Source organism: Leptonotus elevatus, chromosome 20 (genome assembly GCF_054856555.1).
Source record: "Leptonotus elevatus isolate MCC_2025b chromosome 20, RoL_Lele_1.0, whole genome shotgun sequence".
Taxonomy (NCBI): domain Eukaryota; kingdom Metazoa; phylum Chordata; class Actinopteri; order Syngnathiformes; family Syngnathidae; genus Leptonotus; species Leptonotus elevatus.
In genome coordinates this window covers 6,756,261-6,775,979 of record NC_141258.1, presented here as the reverse complement: position 1 = coordinate 6,775,979, position 19,719 = coordinate 6,756,261, and the positions used below count along the sequence as shown (strand labels likewise).

At 41.7% G+C, this 19,719-nt stretch overlaps 3 protein-coding genes and 18 non-coding genes across 26 annotated transcripts in view; 20 read left to right on the top strand and 1 right to left on the bottom strand.

Moving 5' to 3' along the window:
* The window catches only part of calcoco2 (calcium binding and coiled-coil domain 2), a 32,079-nt gene extending 22,036 nt beyond the window's left edge, over window positions 1-10,043 (top strand). For 2 of the 3 annotated variants that reach the window (XM_086063786.1, XM_086063785.1), the window contains exons 5-11: window positions 6,625-6,750; window positions 6,814-6,918; window positions 6,987-7,103; window positions 7,969-8,085; window positions 8,162-8,327; window positions 8,959-8,987; window positions 9,196-10,043. In XM_086063786.1, the coding sequence (XP_085919912.1) occupies window positions 6,625-6,750; window positions 6,814-6,918; window positions 6,987-7,103; window positions 7,969-8,085; window positions 8,162-8,327; window positions 8,959-8,987; window positions 9,196-9,360 (825 nt within the window). In that variant the 3' untranslated portion in view covers window positions 9,361-10,043. The remainder of the gene's footprint in view (window positions 1-6,624; window positions 6,751-6,813; window positions 6,919-6,986; window positions 7,104-7,968; window positions 8,086-8,161; window positions 8,328-8,958; window positions 8,988-9,195) is intronic. The other variant, XM_086063787.1, reaches the window with a different exon arrangement.
* On the top strand, window positions 161-232 carry trnaw-cca (transfer RNA tryptophan (anticodon CCA)). Its single transcript has one exon. It is a non-coding gene; the product is annotated as a tRNA-Trp (tRNA).
* Window positions 436-507, top strand: trnaw-cca (transfer RNA tryptophan (anticodon CCA)). The gene has a single exon. It is a non-coding gene; the product is annotated as a tRNA-Trp (tRNA).
* On the top strand, window positions 711-782 carry trnaw-cca (transfer RNA tryptophan (anticodon CCA)). Its single transcript has one exon. It is a non-coding gene; the product is annotated as a tRNA-Trp (tRNA).
* trnaw-cca (transfer RNA tryptophan (anticodon CCA)) lies at window positions 1,262-1,333 on the top strand. The gene has a single exon. It is a non-coding gene; the product is annotated as a tRNA-Trp (tRNA).
* On the top strand, window positions 1,543-1,614 carry trnaw-cca (transfer RNA tryptophan (anticodon CCA)). The gene has a single exon. It is a non-coding gene; the product is annotated as a tRNA-Trp (tRNA).
* Window positions 1,818-1,889, top strand: trnaw-cca (transfer RNA tryptophan (anticodon CCA)). Its single transcript has one exon. It is a non-coding gene; the product is annotated as a tRNA-Trp (tRNA).
* trnaw-cca (transfer RNA tryptophan (anticodon CCA)) lies at window positions 2,093-2,164 on the top strand. The gene has a single exon. It is a non-coding gene; the product is annotated as a tRNA-Trp (tRNA).
* trnaw-cca (transfer RNA tryptophan (anticodon CCA)) lies at window positions 2,368-2,439 on the top strand. Its single transcript has one exon. It is a non-coding gene; the product is annotated as a tRNA-Trp (tRNA).
* Window positions 2,919-2,990, top strand: trnaw-cca (transfer RNA tryptophan (anticodon CCA)). The gene has a single exon. It is a non-coding gene; the product is annotated as a tRNA-Trp (tRNA).
* trnaw-cca (transfer RNA tryptophan (anticodon CCA)) lies at window positions 3,475-3,546 on the top strand. The gene has a single exon. It is a non-coding gene; the product is annotated as a tRNA-Trp (tRNA).
* trnaw-cca (transfer RNA tryptophan (anticodon CCA)) lies at window positions 4,026-4,097 on the top strand. The gene has a single exon. It is a non-coding gene; the product is annotated as a tRNA-Trp (tRNA).
* Window positions 4,301-4,372, top strand: trnaw-cca (transfer RNA tryptophan (anticodon CCA)). Its single transcript has one exon. It is a non-coding gene; the product is annotated as a tRNA-Trp (tRNA).
* On the top strand, window positions 4,582-4,653 carry trnaw-cca (transfer RNA tryptophan (anticodon CCA)). Its single transcript has one exon. It is a non-coding gene; the product is annotated as a tRNA-Trp (tRNA).
* Window positions 4,857-4,928, top strand: trnaw-cca (transfer RNA tryptophan (anticodon CCA)). The gene has a single exon. It is a non-coding gene; the product is annotated as a tRNA-Trp (tRNA).
* trnaw-cca (transfer RNA tryptophan (anticodon CCA)) lies at window positions 5,132-5,203 on the top strand. The gene has a single exon. It is a non-coding gene; the product is annotated as a tRNA-Trp (tRNA).
* trnaw-cca (transfer RNA tryptophan (anticodon CCA)) lies at window positions 5,413-5,484 on the top strand. The gene has a single exon. It is a non-coding gene; the product is annotated as a tRNA-Trp (tRNA).
* On the top strand, window positions 5,963-6,034 carry trnaw-cca (transfer RNA tryptophan (anticodon CCA)). The gene has a single exon. It is a non-coding gene; the product is annotated as a tRNA-Trp (tRNA).
* trnaw-cca (transfer RNA tryptophan (anticodon CCA)) lies at window positions 6,244-6,315 on the top strand. Its single transcript has one exon. It is a non-coding gene; the product is annotated as a tRNA-Trp (tRNA).
* Window positions 10,044-10,372: 329 nt separating the features above from the next.
* On the bottom strand, window positions 10,373-13,378 carry snf8 (SNF8 subunit of ESCRT-II). Its single transcript, XM_086063789.1, has 9 exons — window positions 12,748-13,378; window positions 12,312-12,362; window positions 12,054-12,192; window positions 11,861-11,965; window positions 11,711-11,783; window positions 11,477-11,618; window positions 11,319-11,393; window positions 11,008-11,155; window positions 10,373-10,939 (listed from the first exon to the last, which is right to left on the bottom strand). Exons 1-8 carry the CDS (start codon window positions 12,799-12,801, stop codon window positions 11,018-11,020), a joined length of 777 nt encoding a protein of 258 aa, XP_085919915.1. The 5' UTR covers window positions 12,802-13,378; the 3' UTR covers window positions 10,373-10,939; window positions 11,008-11,017.
* Window positions 13,379-13,469: 91 nt separating this feature from the next.
* Window positions 13,470-19,643, top strand: msl1b (MSL complex subunit 1b). 4 transcript variants are annotated; one of them, XM_086063781.1, is made up of 9 exons: window positions 13,470-13,599; window positions 14,637-15,243; window positions 15,507-15,706; window positions 15,914-16,242; window positions 16,319-16,443; window positions 16,518-16,585; window positions 17,940-18,064; window positions 18,259-18,331; window positions 18,424-19,643. In XM_086063781.1, the coding sequence occupies exons 2-9, from the start codon at window positions 14,674-14,676 to the stop codon at window positions 18,512-18,514; spliced, it is 1,581 nt and encodes a 526-aa protein (XP_085919907.1). In that variant the 5' UTR covers window positions 13,470-13,599; window positions 14,637-14,673; the 3' UTR covers window positions 18,515-19,643. The 4 variants fall into 4 exon arrangements, with proteins under 4 accessions (XP_085919907.1, XP_085919909.1, XP_085919908.1 ...); XM_086063783.1 differs by having other exon boundaries at window positions 13,529-13,620; XM_086063782.1 differs by lacking the exon at window positions 13,470-13,599 and adding an exon at window positions 13,654-13,848.
* Window positions 19,644-19,719: the final 76 nt, after the last annotated feature.

Genomic DNA, 19,719 nt, shown 5'->3' with positions numbered 1-19,719 from the left:
TTTCTAACCATGTGATCCACCCAGGACCTGGAGACAAAAAAAATACCTCCCCAAAGTATTCCCTCAAACTTGTGGTATTATGAAGTTAGACAGAATTTTGTCTTGCACCTGTGATTAAGAAATCTGTCCTGTTGCATTTCTGTGGGTTGCAATGTACCAAGACCCTGTGGCGCAATGGTAGCGCGTCTGACTCCAGATCAGAAGGGTGCGTGTTCAACTCACATCAGGGTCAACGACATCTCGCTACTCAAAGACTGGATCTTATTTTTCTTTTAAAACTTCTCCAACCATACAATCCATCCAGGACCTGGAGACAAAAGATACCTCCCCAAAGTGTTCCCTCAAACTTGTGGTAATAAGATAGAGAGAATTTTGTCTCGCATCTGTGATTAAGAGTTCTGTCCTGTTGCATTTCTGTGGGTTGCAATCTACCAAGACCTTGTGGCGCAATGGTAGAGCGTCTGACTCCAGATCAGAAGGTTGCGTGTTCAACTCACGTCAGGGTCAATGACATCTTGCTACTCAAAGACTGGATCTTATCTTTCTTTTAAAACTTCTCCAACCATACAATCCATCCAGGACCTGGAGACAAAAGATACCTCCCCAAAGTGTTCCCTCAAACTTGTGGTATTAAGATAGAGAGAATTTTGTCTAGCACCTGTGATTAAGTGTTCTGTCCTGTTGCATTTCTGTGGGTAGCTATGTATCAAGACCTTGTGGCGCAATGGTAGCGCGTCTGACTCCAGATCAGAAGGTTGCGTGTTCAACTCACGTCAGGGTCAATGTCATCTTATAAGTCAATGACTGGCTCTTATTTTGTCACATAAAACTTCTTCAACCATACAATCCATCCAGGACCTGGAGACAAAAGATACCTCCCCAAAGTGTTCCCTCAAACTTGTGGTAATAAGATAGGGAGAATTTTGTCTAGCACCTGTGATTAAGAATTCTGTCCTGTTGCATTTCTGTGGGTTGCAATGTACCAAGACCTTGTGGCGCGATGGTAGAGCGTCTGACTCCAGATCAGAAGTTTGTGTGTTCAACTCACGTCAGGGTCAATGACATCTTGCTACTCAAAGGCTGGATCTTATTTTTCTTTTAAAACTTCTCCAACCATACAATCCATGCAGGACCTGGAGACAAAAGATACCTTCCCAAAGTGTTCTCTCAAACTTGTGGTAATAAGATAGGGAGAATTTTGTCTAGCACCTGTGATTAAGATTTCTGTCCTGTTGCATTTCTTTGGGGTGGAATGTACCAAGACCTTGTGGCGCAATGGTAGCGCGTCTGACTCCAGATCAGAAGGGTGCGTGTTCAACTCACGTCAGGGTCAATGACATCTTGTGACACAAAGACTGGCTCTTATCTTCTCACATAAAACTTTTCTAACCATGTGATCCGCCCAGGACCTGGAGACAAAAAAAATACCTCCCCAAAGTATTCCCTAAAACTTGTGGTATTATGAAGTTAGACAGAATTTTGTCTTGCACCTGTGATTAAGAAATCTGTCCTGTTGCATTTCTGTGGGTTGCAATGTACCAAGACCTTGTGGCGCAATGGTAGTGCGTCTGACTCCAGATCAGAAGGTGGCGTGTTCAACTCATGTCAGGGTCAATGACATCTTGCTACTCAAAGACTGGATCTTATTTTTCTTTTAAAACTTCTCCAACCATACAATCCATCCAGGACCTGGAGACAAAAGATACCTCCCCAAAGTGTTCCCTCAAACTTGTGGTAATAAGATAGAGAGAATTTTGTCTAGTCCCTGTGATTAAGAATTCTGTCCTGTTGCATTTATGTGGGTTGCAATGTACCAAGACCCTGTGGCGCAATGGTAGCGTGTCTGACTCCAGATCAGAAGGTTGCGTGTTCAACTCACGTCAGGTTCAATGACATCTTGCTACTCAAAGACTGGATTTTATTTTTCTTTTAAAACTTCTCCAACCATACAATCCATCCAGGACCTGGAGACAAAAGATACCTCCCCAAAGTGTTCCCTCAAACTTGTGGTAATAAGATAGAGAGAATTTTGTCTAGCACCTGTGATTAAGTGTTCTGTCCTGTTGCATTTCTGTGGGTAGCTATGTATCAAGACCTTGTGGCGCAATGGTAGTGCGTCTGACTCCAGATCAGAAGGGTGCGTGTTCAACTCACGTCAGGGTCAACGACATCTCGCTACTCAAAGACTGGATCTTATTTTTCTTTTAAAACTTCTCCAACCATACAATCCATGCAGGACCTGGAGACAAAAGATACCTCCCCAAAGTGTTCCCTCAAACTTGTGGTATTAAGATAGAGAGAATTTTGTCTAGCACCTGTGATTAAGAATTCTGTCCTGTTGCATTTCTGTGGTTAGCTATGTATCAAGACCTTGTGGCGCAATGGTAGCGCGTCTGACTCCAGATCAGAAGGGTGCGTGTTCAACTCACGTCAGGGTCAATGTCATCTTATCAGTCAATGACTGGCTCTTATTTTGTCACATAAAACTTCTTCAACCATACAATCCATCCAGGACCTAGAGACAAAAGATACCTCCCCAAAGTGTTCCCTCAAACTTGTGGTATTAAGATAGAGAGAATTTTGTCTAGCACCTGTGATTAAGAATTCTGTCCTGTTGCATTTCTGTGGGTTGCAATGTACCAAGACCTTGTGGCGCAATCGTAGAGCGTCTGACTCCAGATCAGAAGGTTGTGTGTTCAACTCACGTCAGGGTCAATGACATCTCGCTACTCAAAGACTGGATCTTATTTTTCTTTTAAAACTTCTCCAACCATACAATCCATGCAGGACCTGGAGACAAAAGATACCTTCCCAAAGTGTTCCCTCAAACTTGTGGTAATAAGATAGAGAGAATTTTGTCTAGCACCTGTGATTAAGAATTCTGTCCTGTTGCATTTCTTTGGGGTGGAATGTACCAAGACCTTGTGGCGCAATGGTAGCGCGTCTGACTCCAGATCAGAAGGGTGCGTGTTCAACTCACGTCAGGGTCAATGACATCTTGTGACACAAAGACTGGCTCTTATCTTCTCACATAAAACTTTTCTAACCATGTGATCCACCCAGGACCTGGAGACAAAAAAAATACCTCCCCAAAGTATTCCCTCAAACTTGTGGTATTATGAAGTTAGACAGAATTTTGTCTTGCACCTGTGATTAAGAAATCTGTCCTGTTGCATTTCTGTGGGTTGCAATGTACCAAGACCTTGTGGCGCAATGCTGGCGCGTCTGACTCCAGATCAGAAGGTTGCGTGTTCAACTCACGTCAGGGTCAACGACATCTCGCTACTCAAAGACTGGATCTTATTTTTCTTTTAAAACTTCTCCAACCATACAATCCATGCAGGACCTGGAGACAAAAGATACCTCCCCAAAGTGTTCCCTCAAACTTGTGGTATTAAGATAGGGAGAATTTTGTCTAGCACCTGTGATTAAGAATTCTGTCCTGTTGCATTTCTGTGGGTAGCTATGTATCAAGACCTTGTGGCGCAATGGTAGCGCGTCTGACTCCAGATCAGAAGGGTGCGTGTTCAACTCACATCAGGGTCAATGTCATCTTATAAGTCAATGACTGGCTCTTATTTTGTCACATAAAACTTCTTCAACCATACAATCCATCCAGGACCTGGAGACAAAAGATACCTCCCCAAAGTGTTCCCTCAAACTTGTGGTAATAAGATAGGGAGAATTTTGTCTAGCACCTGTGATTAAGAATTCTGTCCTGTTGCATTTCTGTGGGTTGCAATGTACCAAGACCTTGTGGCGCGATGGTAGAGCGTCTGACTCCAGATCAGAAGTTTGTGTGTTCAACTCACGTCAGGGTCAATGACATCTTGCTACTCAAAGGCTGGATCTTATTTTTCTTTTAAAACTTCTCTAACCATACAATCCATGCAGGACCTGGAGACAAAAGATACCTTCCCAAAGTGTTCTCTCAAACTTGTGGTAATAAGATAGGGAGAATTTTGTCTAGCACCTGTGATTAAGAATTCTGTCCTGTTGCATTTCTGTGGGTTGCAAAGTACCAGGACCTTGTGGCGCAATGGTAGCGCGTCTGACTCCAGATCAGAAGGTTGCGTGTTCAACTCACGTCAGGGTCAATGACATCGCGCTACTCAAAGACTGGATCTTATCTTTCTTTTAAAACTTCTCCAAACATACAATCCATCCAGGACCTCGAGACAAAAGATACCTCCCCAAAGTGTTCCCTCAAACTTGTGTTAATAAGATAGAGAGAATTTTGTCTAGCACCTGTGATTAAGAATTCTGTCCTGTTGCATTTCTTTGGGGTGGAATGTACCAAGACCTTGTGGCGCAATGGTAGCGCGTCTGACTCCAGATCAGAAGGGTGCGTGTTCAACTCACGTCAGGGTCAATGACATCTTGTGACACAAAGACTGGCTCTTATCTTCTCACATAAAACTTTTCTAACCATGTGATCCACCCAGGACCTGGAGACAAAAAAAATACCTCCCCAAAGTATTCCCTCAAACTTGTGGTATTATGAAGTTAGACAGAATTTTGTCTTGCACCTGTGATTAAGAAATCTGTCCTGTTGCATTTCTGTGGGTTGCAATGTACCAAGACCCTGTGGCGCAATGGTAGCGCGTCTGACTCCAGATCAGAAGGGTGCGTGTTCAACTCACATCAGGGTCAACGACATCTCGCTACTCAAAGACTGGATCTTATTTTTCTTTTAAAACTTCTCCAACCATACAATCCATCCAGGACCTGGAGACAAAAGATACCTCCCCAAAGTGTTCCCTCAAACTTGTGGTAATAAGATAGAGAGAATTTTGTCTCGCATCTGTGATTAAGAGTTCTGTCCTGTTGCATTTCTGTGGGTTGCAATCTACCAAGACCTTGTGGCGCAATGGTAGAGCGTCTGACTCCAGATCAGAAGGTTGCGTGTTCAACTCACGTCAGGGTCAATGACATCTTGCTACTCAAAGACTGGATCTTATCTTTCTTTTAAAACTTCTCCAACCATACAATCCATCCAGGACCTGGAGACAAAAGATACCTCCCCAAAGTGTTCCCTCAAACTTGTGGTATTAAGATAGAGAGAATTTTGTCTAGCACCTGTGATTAAGTGTTCTGTCCTGTTGCATTTCTGTGGGTAGCTATGTATCAAGACCTTGTGGCGCAATGGTAGCGCGTCTGACTCCAGATCAGAAGGTTGCGTGTTCAATTCACGTCAGGGTCAATGTCATCTTATCAGTCAATGACTGGCTCTTATTTTGTCACATAAAACTTCTCTAACCATACAATCCATCCAGGACCTGGAGACAAAAAAAATACCTCCCCAAAGTATTCCCTTAAACTTGTGGTATTATTAAGTTAGAGAGAATTTTGTCTAGCACCTGTGATTAAGAAATCTGTCCTGTTGCATTTCTGTGGGTTGCAATGTACCAAGACCTTGTGGCGCAATGGTAGCGCGTCTGACTCCAGATCAGAAGGTTGCGTGTTCAACTCATGTCAGGGTCAATGACATCTTGCTACTCAAAGACTGGATCTTATTTTTCTTTTAAAACTTCTCCAACCATACAATCCATCCAGGACCTGGAGACAAAAGATACCTCCCCAAAGTGTTCCCTCAAACTTGTGGTAATAAGATAGAGAGAATTTTGTCTAGTACCTGTGATTAAGAATTCTGTCCTGTTGCATTTCTGTGGGTTGCAATCTACCAAGACCTTGTGGCGCAATGGTAGAGCGTCTGACTCCAGATCAGAAGGTTGCGTTTTCAACTCACGTCAGGGTCAATGACATCTTGCTACTCAAAGACTGGATCTTATCTTTCTTTTAAAACTTCTCCAACCATACAATCCATCCAGGACCTGGAGACAAAAGATACCTCCCCAAAGTGTTCCCTCAAACTTGTGGTATTAAGATAGAGAGAATTTTGTCTAGCACCTGTGATTAAGTGTTCTGTCCTGTTGCATTTCTGTGGGTAGCTATGTATCAAGACCTTGTGGCGCAATGGTAGCGCGTCTGACTCCAGATCAGAAGGTTGCGTGTTCAATTCACGTCAGGGTCAATGTCATCTTATCAGTCAATGACTGGTTCTTATTTTGTCACATAAAACTTCTCTAACCATGTGATCCACCCAGGACCTGGAGACAAAAAAAATACCTCCCCAAAGTGTTCCCTCAAACTTGTGGTATTATTAAGTTAGAGAGAATTTTGTCTAGCACCTGTGATTAAGAATTCTGTCCTGTTGCATTTCTGTGGGTTGCAATCTACCAAGACCTTGTGGCGCAATGGTAGCGCGTCTGACTCCAGATCAGAAGGTTGCGTGTTCAACTCACGTCAGGATCAATGACATCTTGTGACTCAAAGACTGGCTCTTATCTTTTCACATAAAACTTCTCGAACCATACAATCCATCCAGGACCTGCAATGGGAGCGCGTCTGACTCCGAAATGTATTGATAAAATTAAGTATTAAAGGATATTTTTGAAGGTTTGTCACTTTTTACTCGCGACTGCTACCTCTGGCCCAAAGGGTAACTGCAGGCTCGTTCATATTGCGCGTGCGAGTACTTGCACTATCTTGTCACTCTCCTTAATTTTTTCCAAAGCTGTATATTTCTGAATGAGTCCTCACATGGATGTTGTGTGGAAACAGGAACAAGTGGAGCAGAGCGATCGAGAGAAAGCGGCTTTGAAGGACGAGGCGTATCACATCCGACAACAAAATGAAGAGTTGGAAAAAGCTCTGCGGGAGGAGAGACAAGAAACCTCTATCTTGAAGGTCTTTTTCGAAGGTCGTGCGTGATGATGACGGACGTGCGCAAGTTGACCGTATGCTTCACAGGACAAACACGATGAACTCGCGTCAGAACTTTGTCGGGTGAAGGAGCAGAACGAGTGTCTCTTGTGCACTTTGCAGGAACAATGTGAAGAAATCCAGCGCTTGAAGGTTTGATTTGCCCATACGCTTGTCTATGCTTATGACCATGTCAGCATTGTGTTGCGTCTTTTCTCCAGCAGGAGATGTTGATCCACATGACCAATCAGATGGAACTTCAGGAACATAACCATGCTGAGTGCACACAGTCCAATCCAAACTCAGGTGACGACAACGGACTGCTGCTACAAACTGAGGTACAAAATTATGGAGGACCAAAACTGCCAAAATTAAAAATAAATAAATGACTAAATAAAAAATAAATGACTAAATACATTTTAAAAAATGACTGAAAGCGAAAATAAAAACGGATATAAAAAATAGAATTCAAAATTTAAATAAAAAGAAATAAATACAAATGGAACAACAAAAATATGTATTTACATAAATAAATACATTTGTATAAAATATTTGAATTATATATTTTTATATCTGTTTTTTTTCTTCATTTTTTGTCATTTATTTAGTCATTTATTTATTTTTAATTTTGGCAGTTTTGGTCCATACTGCCAGGATGAAATGTTAGTCAAATGAGGGGGCGGTCCGGTCCTAAGTGTGTCTTGTGTTGGACTCCGCCGTTGCGAACTGCCTTTCATTGGTCGAGTGAGCGGCTCAGCGAAGAAGGAAGTCTCGCCGGCTTGCATGGAGAGCTTCTGCAATGGACGACTATCTTGTGCTCTGCCACCACAACTTGCGACTTGAGTTGCTCGACAACAAGTCGAGGTGACAGTGCACAAGACAATCGTCCATTGCTGGAGCGCTTTTTTCTGTTTTTATTTCCGCTTATATTTATTTTGTGGGATTTAATTTTCAAATTATATTTTTTTATATCTGTTTTTATTTTCACTTTTAGTCATTTATTTATTTATTTATTTAGTCATTTATTTATTTTTAATTTTGGCAGTTTTGATCCTCCATACAAAATAGGCCAGAGAACAGATTTTAACCCTGAATCTCAGACAGGTCAGGCAGAGATGCAAATGCTAACGACTCGTCCAGTTTTCTCATAATTGTGCATCATAGTTCATGTCTTGTTGCACACGCCTTTTTTTGGTCTTCAAGCTGCAACTCCGAGAAGCTCACACAATGATCGCAGACAAAGACGCCGTGATCGAGGAGAAAAACAATTTGACGTCCATGCTGAAACGCCACAATCAGGAGCTTGCTCAAGAGAACCAAGTAAACATCTCCTTTTATTTGTTAAAGTTGCACATTTTGCTGCTGTCCTCACATTTGGCCTCCATTTTGTTGCTAGAAGCACACAAATGACATTGAGGAGCTGCGCAGGACTTTGGATGACCTTCAAACACTACCACCCGCCCACTCAGTGCACCCTGACGCCACCCCGACACCCCTCTGTGGCACAACACAGCCGGACACACCGGAGACGTGTGACCCGTCATATAACAACATACCTGTAGGTCAGTGTACGGCCACGTTTAGTATTAGCATTATTGATATGGCCATTAACTCATTCACTGCCATTGACGGCTATAGCCGTCAAAAATTCTTTTTAACATTAGTTTACCATTTTTTCCCACTTTTTTTAACAAGAGTATGAAAATCTAGATTTTTTAAATTGTATTAGAACAGATATTAAAAATAATTGATGAATCGTGAATTAACTAGTGAAGTCATGCGATTAATTTCGATAAAAAATTGCAATCGCCTGACGCCACAAATTTTTAATAATCTTTTCTTAAAAATAAAAAATAAACGATTGTTAAAAATTAAAACAATAAATATATATATATATATATATTTTTTTTTTTTAAGACAAGATTATTAAAAATTAGAGGCATCAGGCGATTAAAATTTGTAATCGTAATTAATCGCATGACTTCACTAGTTAACTCACAATTTAGCACAAATTTTATATCTGTTCTAAATGTACAAAAAAAAATTAGGTTTTCATACTCTTGTTAACTAAAATTGAATTTTTTTTTAAACTAATAGAAATAGTTCAAATTAATTTTTGACGTCTATAGCTGTCAATGGCAGTGAATGAGTTAATATCGATCTTCATCTGATGATTTTTTTTTTTTTTTGCAGTGAGCATTGTAGATGACGAGGAAGACCAGGTAGAGAAACAACAACCTCATATATTGTGTTTTAAATGTGATCACCCTCTGCTGTGAGTAGCAAAAAAATCCAGGAGTAATTGACTATTGCCTACAAATGCCACAAGATAGCAGCAAAGCACGTTTTGTATTAGGCAAGGCTATGGCCTGTCTAGGTCTGGGTCTTATATTTTGACATGTTTTTAATGTGTTCTTCCACCTCCACCAGCCGGTCTTGATGTGCCGCCACTGCCTGGAGAGCTTCCCGGGAAGTACGCGGGCAGAGGTGGAGTGTCACGAGCGCAATCACCAAGTGTGTCCCTTCTGCACGCTCATCTGCGACGACATGGAGCAGAACGTGTTTGAAGACCACGTCTACAGTCACGAGATGTGACTTTGAAAGGCACCTGCTGCTAAGTGTTCCTAAAAAGAAGCAAATGAGTGGTTTAAAAACAGAAAGGTGGTCTTGGGCATTTTGAAATGAGGCAGTGATTCTCAACTGTGTTTGTAGTTCCCTATTGCCGCTAAGTCGAGACCTATTTATATAGAAGTTGACAAACAAGAAAATCTATTGTTCGGAAATAGCATTTATGAATATGTATACGTATTTTTAACTACACAGGATTAGAATGAACGTGACAACTGCATGTACAAAAATGAATATAGAAAATATATCCACCAAATGTCACTTATACCGTGACAGTTAGGTCTTCCTTTTCGGAAAGAGTCAGAGCAGACATTTAACACACCTGCCCTTCTGGGTGTACTCACTTTTTTTTTTTTTTGGCCATCGGTCTTAGACAATACTGTTATTTTGAAAGAGAAAAAAAATTACACTATAAAAGCTGTACACTGACTACGTTGTACCAAAGCATCATAGCTTGAGTGTTGTCGCATGAGAAGATAAAATTGACAACTATTTTTTGTCAAATACTGCATGTTCATTGTAGGACCTCAGGATGGTACAGAGGTGTATTGAATGTCAATGTACCATTCCGCCCCAAGTATGAGCATTTTCGGCGTATGCCTGTTGAGGTAATATTTTCCATAAATTAAAGGCAAGTGGGTTAAATTTAATTTTACTAATTGTACATTTGTAGGAATGTGTCGTAGTCTACACAAAAGCAGTAGTAAGGTCAGCATTACAATCAAAATGTTTATGAAAAACATCTTGGCCATTAATATAAAATTCACAGTAAGGACGGCGGTAACTGAATGTGCTTTCTTCTGCCGCGTGACCACCATAAGGCAAACTAGTTGATAACCTCAAAATGTTATTTACTGTATTACGACATTTCGATGACCCGCTTTTGGTGTCAATCGAGCAGCTGAGAATCACTGCTTTTAGGAGAAAAACGCTAGCTGAAAGATTGTCTCAAAGAAATCACAACAGTCTTCATTTTATTGATAAGACATGTTTTATTTTGACAATAAACTGTCCACTGACATAAAAAAAGGCTCATTGACATTGATGTGAAGACATTAGTGTTCTCCTGCTATACTGCAGATTTTAGGTTGGTCGTTTTTATTGCTACTTTTTACAGCATACAATGAAGTCCAAATTGAGTGTTGCAAGCCGTCAGTGTGGTAGCATGTTGTGTCATAACTGAGGACTAGTAGAAGACAAGCGGTATCATTAGGATTCAGCTGTATGCTCTTTTTCTGTGTTGCTGCTCCATGTGAGTTAAGTAGAAGTTCGTCAGGTTTCACATTGCATGTTAGGACATTTCTTTTTTTTCCACACAAAATTATATGGTTTGGTGTACATATGTTGTGAATTTTCACCCATAGCGGCTGTGTCTGGATAGGCGTTCACTGTACTGACATTTTGTTCACGCATTCTTAAAACACGCTCCCTTGCAATGGCACAATATGGGCTAACAAGTCCACCATCCCATCCATGGTTTGTTCAGGGGCCAGGCTTGGATCCAGGATTTTTTCTCTCTCCCGGAGCTTGGCCGGATACATGGGAGCTTAGAAAATAATTTATATAATTTTGAATATCAAAATGTTGGAGGGGCTTAACTGGTGCTACACATACTTCATCCCTGTCAGGGGCTCATTTGATTGGCCTCCTCGGGTGTGACATCACGGGAGGTGAGCTCGGAGAAGAGGGCGGGCAGCCAGTACTGTGGCTCGTCCGATGCCTGAGAGTCCAGCCAGGCCAGGCCCTCCTTCAGTAGGTGGTCCTGGCAATGACAACACAGATCAGATTGACACTAAAGGGGCCGATTTGCTATAATATGATGTGATGTATTAACAAGTTTTTTAATATTTAATTTTAAGACCCTAATCTCCCAGCCCGTCTTAATTTTTTACCTTGTGGGCTAGACACTATTGACATGGACTCACCAGGACGTGACTCGCTCGCTCCTTCTCCCATTTGAGACTGTCCTTTATCTCACTCACCGTCACGTAGCCCTTTTTCTACAAATCAGTGACAAGCAGAACTGGTTTGAAGGATTAGATACAAAACGTGTTTTTTGTGTGTGTGGGTGTGTATGGCTTACTTCAGCCAGCTGCAGGACCACCGTGTGATCCATGTTGAGCTCCGCCGGGACAGACTGCACCAAGTAGGAGCCACCCACCGGAATCATCCCGAAACCGTTGCCCATGACTTTGAGTTTCTTGATGGCTCGGACCAAATCATCCCTGGGTTTAATGTAACGGCTTTAATCATGCAACGTGAAGACTTTGTTTCGCCTTTGCATCAAATTAGAAATTATTGTCTTGGGGAAACTTACTGGCTAACATCCTGAGCGTATTTACTGCGTCCCTTAAGCACCCTATGATGGAGTTCATCCAAAGTGATGAGTCCTAGCAAAAAAAGAACAAAGTCTGTCACTCATGTGCCCTCGGTGATGTTGCTAAAATGATGTTATCATTTAATTAACCTCCGTTTCTGTGCTTGAGAGCCAAGCAAACCTCTATAATCTGCACGCCGAGTTCATAGTAGAAGTCGCCCACGCCAAGCATCTCTGACCAGAAACCTTTGCCAGCTGTCAACAAAACAAACTTGTATTTAAAAAATAATAATAATTACACTCAAGAGTATGTTCAAACATTCTTCTTAATAGTGGTTCTGACAGGCAAGCGGATCAACTCCAATAGTGGCACACATCTCCTGAAACTGGACCCGGAACTGGGAACTCTTGCGGATTTCCTGTTTGTGCTTGCTGGCAAACTCCTCCAGGTTGGACTTGAATGTGTCCAGCTGCTTGGACATCTGACAGATATGAGAAGAAAAAATAACCAACATGCTGCTGTTGGAACATAACTGCAACAATACATGCATCACACATACAAAATGTGGACACACTTCAAATATAAAGTGAATAAACTTGCCTGAACTATTTGATCCTCTGCAAGAACAGTTCCTCTCTCTTTGTATTTGGCCTGAAAAGAAAATGCAATTTTTGCATGCAATTCAATCTATCGACAATGGTGTCAATTAATCAAGACATTTTACTTGAATGTATTTATTCGAAAGAATCCCTGCCCAAGAACAGTTCAGCAGTACTTACATTTTAAGTACAATTTCATAATTTTTTTTTTTTTTAGGTCTGTTTGTTTTCAAACGCTTAACTTTTGTGTGTAATAAACTACACAGTGCTACAGTGGCTTACAATAATTAATGTTATAATCTCGTTTTTTCTGAATTTTATTGTTGGTGATGTTTATTTTTTCTTAATTTATATATGAGGTTTGCTTTCAGTGTTGACAACTGATGTTTGTTATATTTTAATTACATAACACTGAATTAAATCGAATGTTTTCTTACCTCTGCTAGCTTCTTTTTGGCGATGGCGCCCGCACCGACGCCTCTCCGGTGCATTTTGATTTTAATAAGAAAACAAATAACAATGAAATTATGATAATAGATCCCGTTAATGTACAAAGTGATGACAGCTTTCGATGTTACGAAGGAAACTAAACAACACAAGTTATGTTTACTATGTCTAAGCGAGCAATTTTCTCAATTTTCACCAAGATGCGCAACCATTTAAACCCGCTAGCTCTATAGGATTCAGCTTACAGATGTATTTCAAGTTAAAGTGCGATGAAAATGTACATTTTAAGGGGGAAGAAATGCTTCAAATGGCAGAGGTTGTGGCTACTTCCGCGCAAGCGTTCCCATTTTGTCTGTTTGGTGGGAAATAAACAGCGATTTTCTAAACGCTGCCCCCTTGAAGCTCGGCGAATATTGCAACTCTATTTCCATGTGTCAGTGTAGTTAAATGATACATTTAAATAAAAAAATATGAAGTTTGGGTGGAAAAATACGGATTATCTATTCCAATTAAACTACAGTTTTCAAAAATAAAAATAAAAATAATAATAATACATTAAAATGATTTAAATAAGAATTAAAACATGAAAACTACTAGCGGTTCAAATAATTACATGCTACTGGGATACCTTGATTATGGTTATCCCTTTTAAAATGATTTCCACATTATTGCGCCACATATCCGGGTTGACTGATGATTTGATGTGATGTGTCCTCATGGAAACCTCAAAGCAAGAATATGGCCAGCCAACACGTCGCGCATGCGCAGTAGAGAGCGCTTTAAAACTAGACTTGAGGAGGGAACATGACGAGTATTGTTCGTGGACTTCACTTATAGCCCGGGTAAGCTCAAAATTGCACACGGTAGGTTTTTAAAGACATGTCTGTGAGGGGTCTGAGCATTAAGAAGCGATCGGTATGGCGGCGTCGTTTTGGACGCGCGTTTTTGCTTGTGTGGCTAAGCTAACAGGCTAGCCACTGGCGCTAGGTAGCTGTTATTGTTTTTTCACGGCGAGCTAAAATGGAGGTTGCTCCACTGCCACTCCCGGGTCCTTGAAAGTCTCGCCACACTCCGGCTAAATCATTGCAAACGTGAGTTGGTCGTCGCCGAAGTACTGTAGTTCTTTCGTGTTTGTGTGGCGTGTGCGCGCTTGTGTATATTTGCTTGGAATTTCAAACCCCGGCGTGTGACTCGTATGAAAAAGGAAGGGTAACGCAGACTTGACGTAAAGTAACAATATGAAGGCGAGCGTATTTGTTCAGACACGACACGACACGGCCGTGAGTGTCACAAACTAAAGCGTGTCTTGTGTGTGGCAGGGGTTTTCCTGACTCAAATCGAGGCATGAATGGTAAAAATCTGATCATTCGCACAGGTGCGTATTATGCCTGGCTCAAGGAAATACTTTGTGCGGTATTCTAATCTAATTTATTTTCTTAGACGTTTCCCTTCCCTAAAAAAAATACTTGCTTATTTTATGATATTTCTCTGAATAGACAAAAACACAAAATGTAATGCTTATGGAGGAGGAGATAGAGACTAAATGGTTTGCAATTGCTTATCAATGCTAAAAAAATTGTGTAAAAGCTGTTTATTTATTTTTATTGTTTTAGATAAGGCTATGGCCTGGCTAAATTGAACTACTCAGCTCACTTCAACAGTTTATGAGTGAATATCAGAGGGTACGGTACGTTCCCTCTTTTTTTCAGAAAAATCTGAATCAAACCTGCTTGGTTTCAAAAGGCAATTTTTTTACTTGTTTGAAACTCTGATGTCAGGGCTTTCACTGCCAGAGATTGTACAAAATCAGATAGAGGTATCGGCTACCTCCAAATTTTAAACTTAAGAAGAATAAATCTGGTTTGTGTGCACTCTACAGGGGACAGCCAGCCACAGTCGCACCATGAACAGTCGCCATGAGCATGAGAGCCTTTCCGGGCCCGCATCTGGGATCCAAGCCAACTGCTAACGCCATAGGCGGGGCATTCTCTTTGCTTCCCGTGAGCCTCAGGAGGGAGTCACGTGACTCGCCCTCGGATGCTGCAGGCGACTTCCGGTGGGCCGACAAGATCCCGAGCAGGTCCACGCGCTCGGAGCAGACTTACATGAGCGGCGACATCTCGGAAGCCGTCGAAGCAGACCGGACCGCCGCCGCCGTGGGGGTTCTGACCCCTGTCGGCTCAATGGGGGGTGAGGGAACCCCGGTGAAAGGCAAACCCCTCTCCGTGGACAACATGGAAAACCCTCAGATGACTCCGAACAACAACACGCCCAAGGATGCCGATGGCGTCCTCGGAGCCGCGTCCATCGAAGTGTCATCCGAGGGCAAGTGGAAGAACCTCCGGAAGAGTCCAGCAAACCCTCACACGCAGGCCAACTGTTTGCGGCAGATCCTGCTGCTGCAGCTGGACCTCATCGAGCAACAACAGCAGCAGCTGCAGTCCAAGGACAAGGAGATTGATGATCTCAAAGCAGACAAGGAGACGGTATGGCAAATAAATGTAGACTAATTGTTTTATTGACATGTTCCTTTAATTTTCTTTTAGAATTCTACTTGACTGGTAATGGCTTCTTACATAAGACTGAGCGATTATGGAAAAAAATAAGGATTTTTTTTTTTATTATTTTGAAATCACACTGAATAAACTCTATTATTAATTGATTTCAAAACATAGCTTTCTTAAATGTATATATCACTGCTGATAACCAGTGATACTCCCGCAATGACATTTTTCCTCCACCTGTGCAGCTTCTGGCGCGTATCGAGCGTATGGAGCGTCGCCTGCAGCTAACCAAAAAGGACCCGCCACGCGACAAGCGCCTCTTCCAGCCACTGGAGCCTTGGACCCCCGACAAGGAGGACATGTGGGACCTAGAAGTGGAGGAGAGCCCGCGGCCCAATCCATCTGCCCTGCTGCCCTTATGTCGAGGCAGCAAAAGTCAAAAGAGGTAAAGATGAAGTAAACTAGAGAATGCAGTTTCAGTAGAAATTGGTTTGAATGCTTATAAGCTGACGCTGAGCTGAAATGGAGAATGTGAAAAAAACTTATATTAGATTTTATTGTATTGAGAATTCCCATAAGTTTGAACATTTTTAATTTTCCGTAATAGTCAGCATTCACTGCTTCTGATTTTGAATATCACGTGTGCCGACAGAAAATCCTGTTTCGGGGAGTCCAAACTCCAGAAGTCTCGCGGCAAAAGCGCCAAGTTGAGTCCTCACAAGTTTGAGAGTCAACCGGCGTCTCCGTCTCAGCGAGAGCTGCGCAGCAAGGAGACGCCAGAAAAGAGCGCCCCCGCCAGGCTGCCATGCAAAGAGGAGGCGGTGGAACTGAGTTGCCAGATGGACGACCTTCCCTTCCTGTCCACCACGGAGATGTACCTGTGCTGCTGGAACCAACCTCCTGTGTCGCCTCTGCGCGAGACTTCCCTCAAGAAGGAGGAGGAGGAGGAGGAGGAGGAGGAAGAAGAGGAGGTGGCGGCCAGTGAGTTCACTCCTCATGTGGTTGTTATTGTGCTGATTGTTTGTAAATCTAACCTTCCACCACTTTTGTCCTTCAGATGCACCAAACACTCAATCCACAATTAACTTCCTTTTCCCGTCTTCGTGCCGACTCTCTGTTCCGTCGTGGCGAGAAAATGCCATTGAGCCGTTGGGTGAGGATTTAAGCTTTGATGCGCAAGAGGTGAGAACATCGCCATGATTTGAACGCGAATCGGGAAAAGTAACAAGCTGAGTCGGTGTGTTTTGTGCATCCAGCCGCTGGACGACGGCGTGTTCCTCAAGCGCCATGCCAAGCTGGAACTGGATGAAAAAAGGAGGAAGAGGTGACCACATAGTTTTTTTATTTGGGGGAGGTATTACATCTAGGCTGTCCAAATGAAGCCAGTTTATCAGTTTGGTGTTATATATTTTTTTAATATTTACAATCAATTAAGAATTGAAGTGGATAATGTATATTTATATATATTTTTTCTTCAAATGTGGGAGTCTTTTTTTGTTCCAAACTCTTCCTTTAAAAAGAAATGGCTTGCAATTTTTATTTATTATTATATTGTCGTTATTATTATTATTTTTTTTAAATGTTGCAATTTTTTGTTGTTTTGTTATATGCTGGTCTGTGTGCCTCTGATCTGGGCTTTGTCGCCATCTTGTGCCAATTTAGGGTGCTAAGCCACAACAAGCGGTTAGAACAGGTGGTCGGTGTATCAGTTTTATGTTTAAAAAAAAAAATATATATATTTACAGAACTGCCTTTTTTTTTTAACAAATGTGGGGAAAAGTGTTTTTTTTATTTTTATTTCAAACTCCCCTTTAAAAAGAAATAGCATGCAGATATTTTTATTTATTTTTTAAATTATTTTTTAAATGTGCTGGCCTGTATAAGCCTGGCAAGCCACACCCACAAGAAAGTGGGTGTGGACAGGCGTCCATAGACAGCAATTCGGCAGCGGCTGAAAACAGGCCGGCCAATCAAATTCGTCTTATTTGCGTGACGTCATCTTCGTGAGCAACGTCACTCTTCGCTCCCAAGTTTTTCCCACGACGACATCATTCACTATTGTCTCTCTTCGGCTAGTAGCCATATTGGATTTTTACTCTTTCTCCGAAAAGACTTCAATGAGTCACTTTTGTGACGTCACGTCCGCTCTTCGCTTATTGGTTCATTCCACTTTCTGTTGCCTCAAGTTTGCCCGCCTCAGAAATACTGATTGGGTGGTTGACCAGACTTATGGCAAAGTCGCAGGCTCAGTCTGTATGTCTCTGAGCTAGCTTTTGGCGCCATCTTGTGCCAATTTAGGGTTCTAAACGACGAGGATAACGGGTTGACTTTTTCACAAACAACAGGTTAGGAAAGAAATTAAACACTTTTTTACTACAACAGATCACTTTTATTTTGATTCTAAATGTGAATCTTATCTAGAAGGTTACAGGGCCGCCCCGAAATGCTGAAAAATTGCAAACTTTTGCATAATTTTTAACAGAAAGCTGTGATCTAACATTTTTTAAAACATATACAACTTAAATTGCTTAGCATATGTTGACCTATGCTGGTATTTAGCATTTTTAATGAATTTGAATGTTCTCTACGTGGCCCTGGGAAGAAAATATGTGGACACCCCTGTATAAAAATCTTCAAACGTGATCATCACGCGGTTCCTCTTGATTCTCACAACACAGGTGGGATATCCAGCGGATCCGAGAACAACGCGTGTTTCAGCGCCTGCAGCAGCGCATGAACCGGAAGAAGATCATACCAGAGACGGAACCCGAGCTTTTGTCATTTTATCCAGAAACTGAAGACGGTACATCATTTGTTATATTGATTGTTAACTTGCTAACTTGGTAAATCAGGATTTAAATTTCATGTCACAAGATGATCGCAGCCGAAATAAACATTTTTGAACAAGAAAAAGCGCAAAATTGCCCAAGGAGGGCACAAAGGTCAAAAGCATTTTTTCCTCGAAGCTTAATGTTTTCTTTTTTTTTCTTCTTCTAGTTGAAGCGATCATGATCACGCCCTTCTTACCAGTAGTCGCGTTTGGTCGGCCGTTGCCCAAACTCTCACAAGAGTAAGTTTGAATGTTTAGCAGTGTTTTTCATCAGTCATGTCACTACTTAATTAGATATTAATCACAATGATTTTATTTATTTTTTTCTCTAGGAATTTTGAGCTGCCCTGGCTGGACGAGCGCAGCCGCTGTCGCATCGAGGTGCCCAAAAAACATACTCCTCACCGGACCTGTCGCAAGTGAATGTCGCCGAGCGGGCGACGCGGCCATTTTGTCGGACGCAGTAAAGTCACCAGTTGTTCGTGGGCGCGTGTCTAACTACTGCTGCTTTCTGTGCCGAAGAGAAAGGCGTCCCGTACATATCACTCGCCGTGCAGTGTGAAGCGGTAACTGTTCCTACCTTCTTATAACATCACTGTTGCTGCACTCAGCTGACACCATAAGAAAAAAAAATATTAGCATCGGATCTCATTTGGCAACTTTAAATTTTGCGACTCTGCTTTGGTAAAGAAACGTCCCAAGCTGACGGTGGTGCTGTGTATCTGTCGCTCAGTCATCCAGCTATGGAGCAATGTGCCGTCTTCACACAGTGAAAGCATGTTGGGGGGGGGGGGTTTAAATGAGAGCCTGAATCTGTTTTCTCTTGTAAGGGGGGGAAAAAAACACTAAACGGGTCCTAATGTTGGCTTGAAGTCCAGTGTTCTGTTCCTTTTGTTTTTGCTTTTACACTACTCACAAAAAGACAGTTGGACACATTCAGTCAAAAGTTTAGCGTTGAAAAAAATATCACGTTCACCTGGAATTTCACCCCAAGTCCCTTTTTGTGAGTAGTTTACATGTGAATTGCATGGGTTCTATTTAGCTGTAAGACATCAGAAAAACAACGGTAGCATGGCTTAACCCCTCGATGGAGGATCTTCTCTGCTCTTGCGCAAAATAAAAGGACGCAAGCATGACTTTTGGCTGCAAGCGTCCACATTATTTGACGTACAAATAGTGAATGTGTATACATTGACCTCCAACTCCAGGAGCAGTTGGCTGACATCAGGGGTTCATTTTAGAAGCAAAAGTTCCTAGCTTGTAGTTCTAACGTGTTCCCATGCTCTTCCCTTGCAGTATTTTTTTTTCCCTTCACGATGCAACAGCTTCAACCGCTATACTGTACAAGTGCATAGATGTTGGCTAAATCTGGAAACTTTTTGTCTGTACATAGCTTTCACAAACAAATGTACATAAAACATGGTTGTTATTTTTTTATTATTTAATGTTGAACGTGTTGAGTACATTCAAAATTCAATGATTGTATGTTGACAAATTGAAAGTTTCGAAAGTTGCATTTTCTTTTTGGAATAAAATGACCATCTCTATGCTTTATGAGTTTGGATTGAGATCCTTGTTTTCCACAATAGTAACAAAGTCCAATTTAAATAATAGCCAAGGCTTTTAGA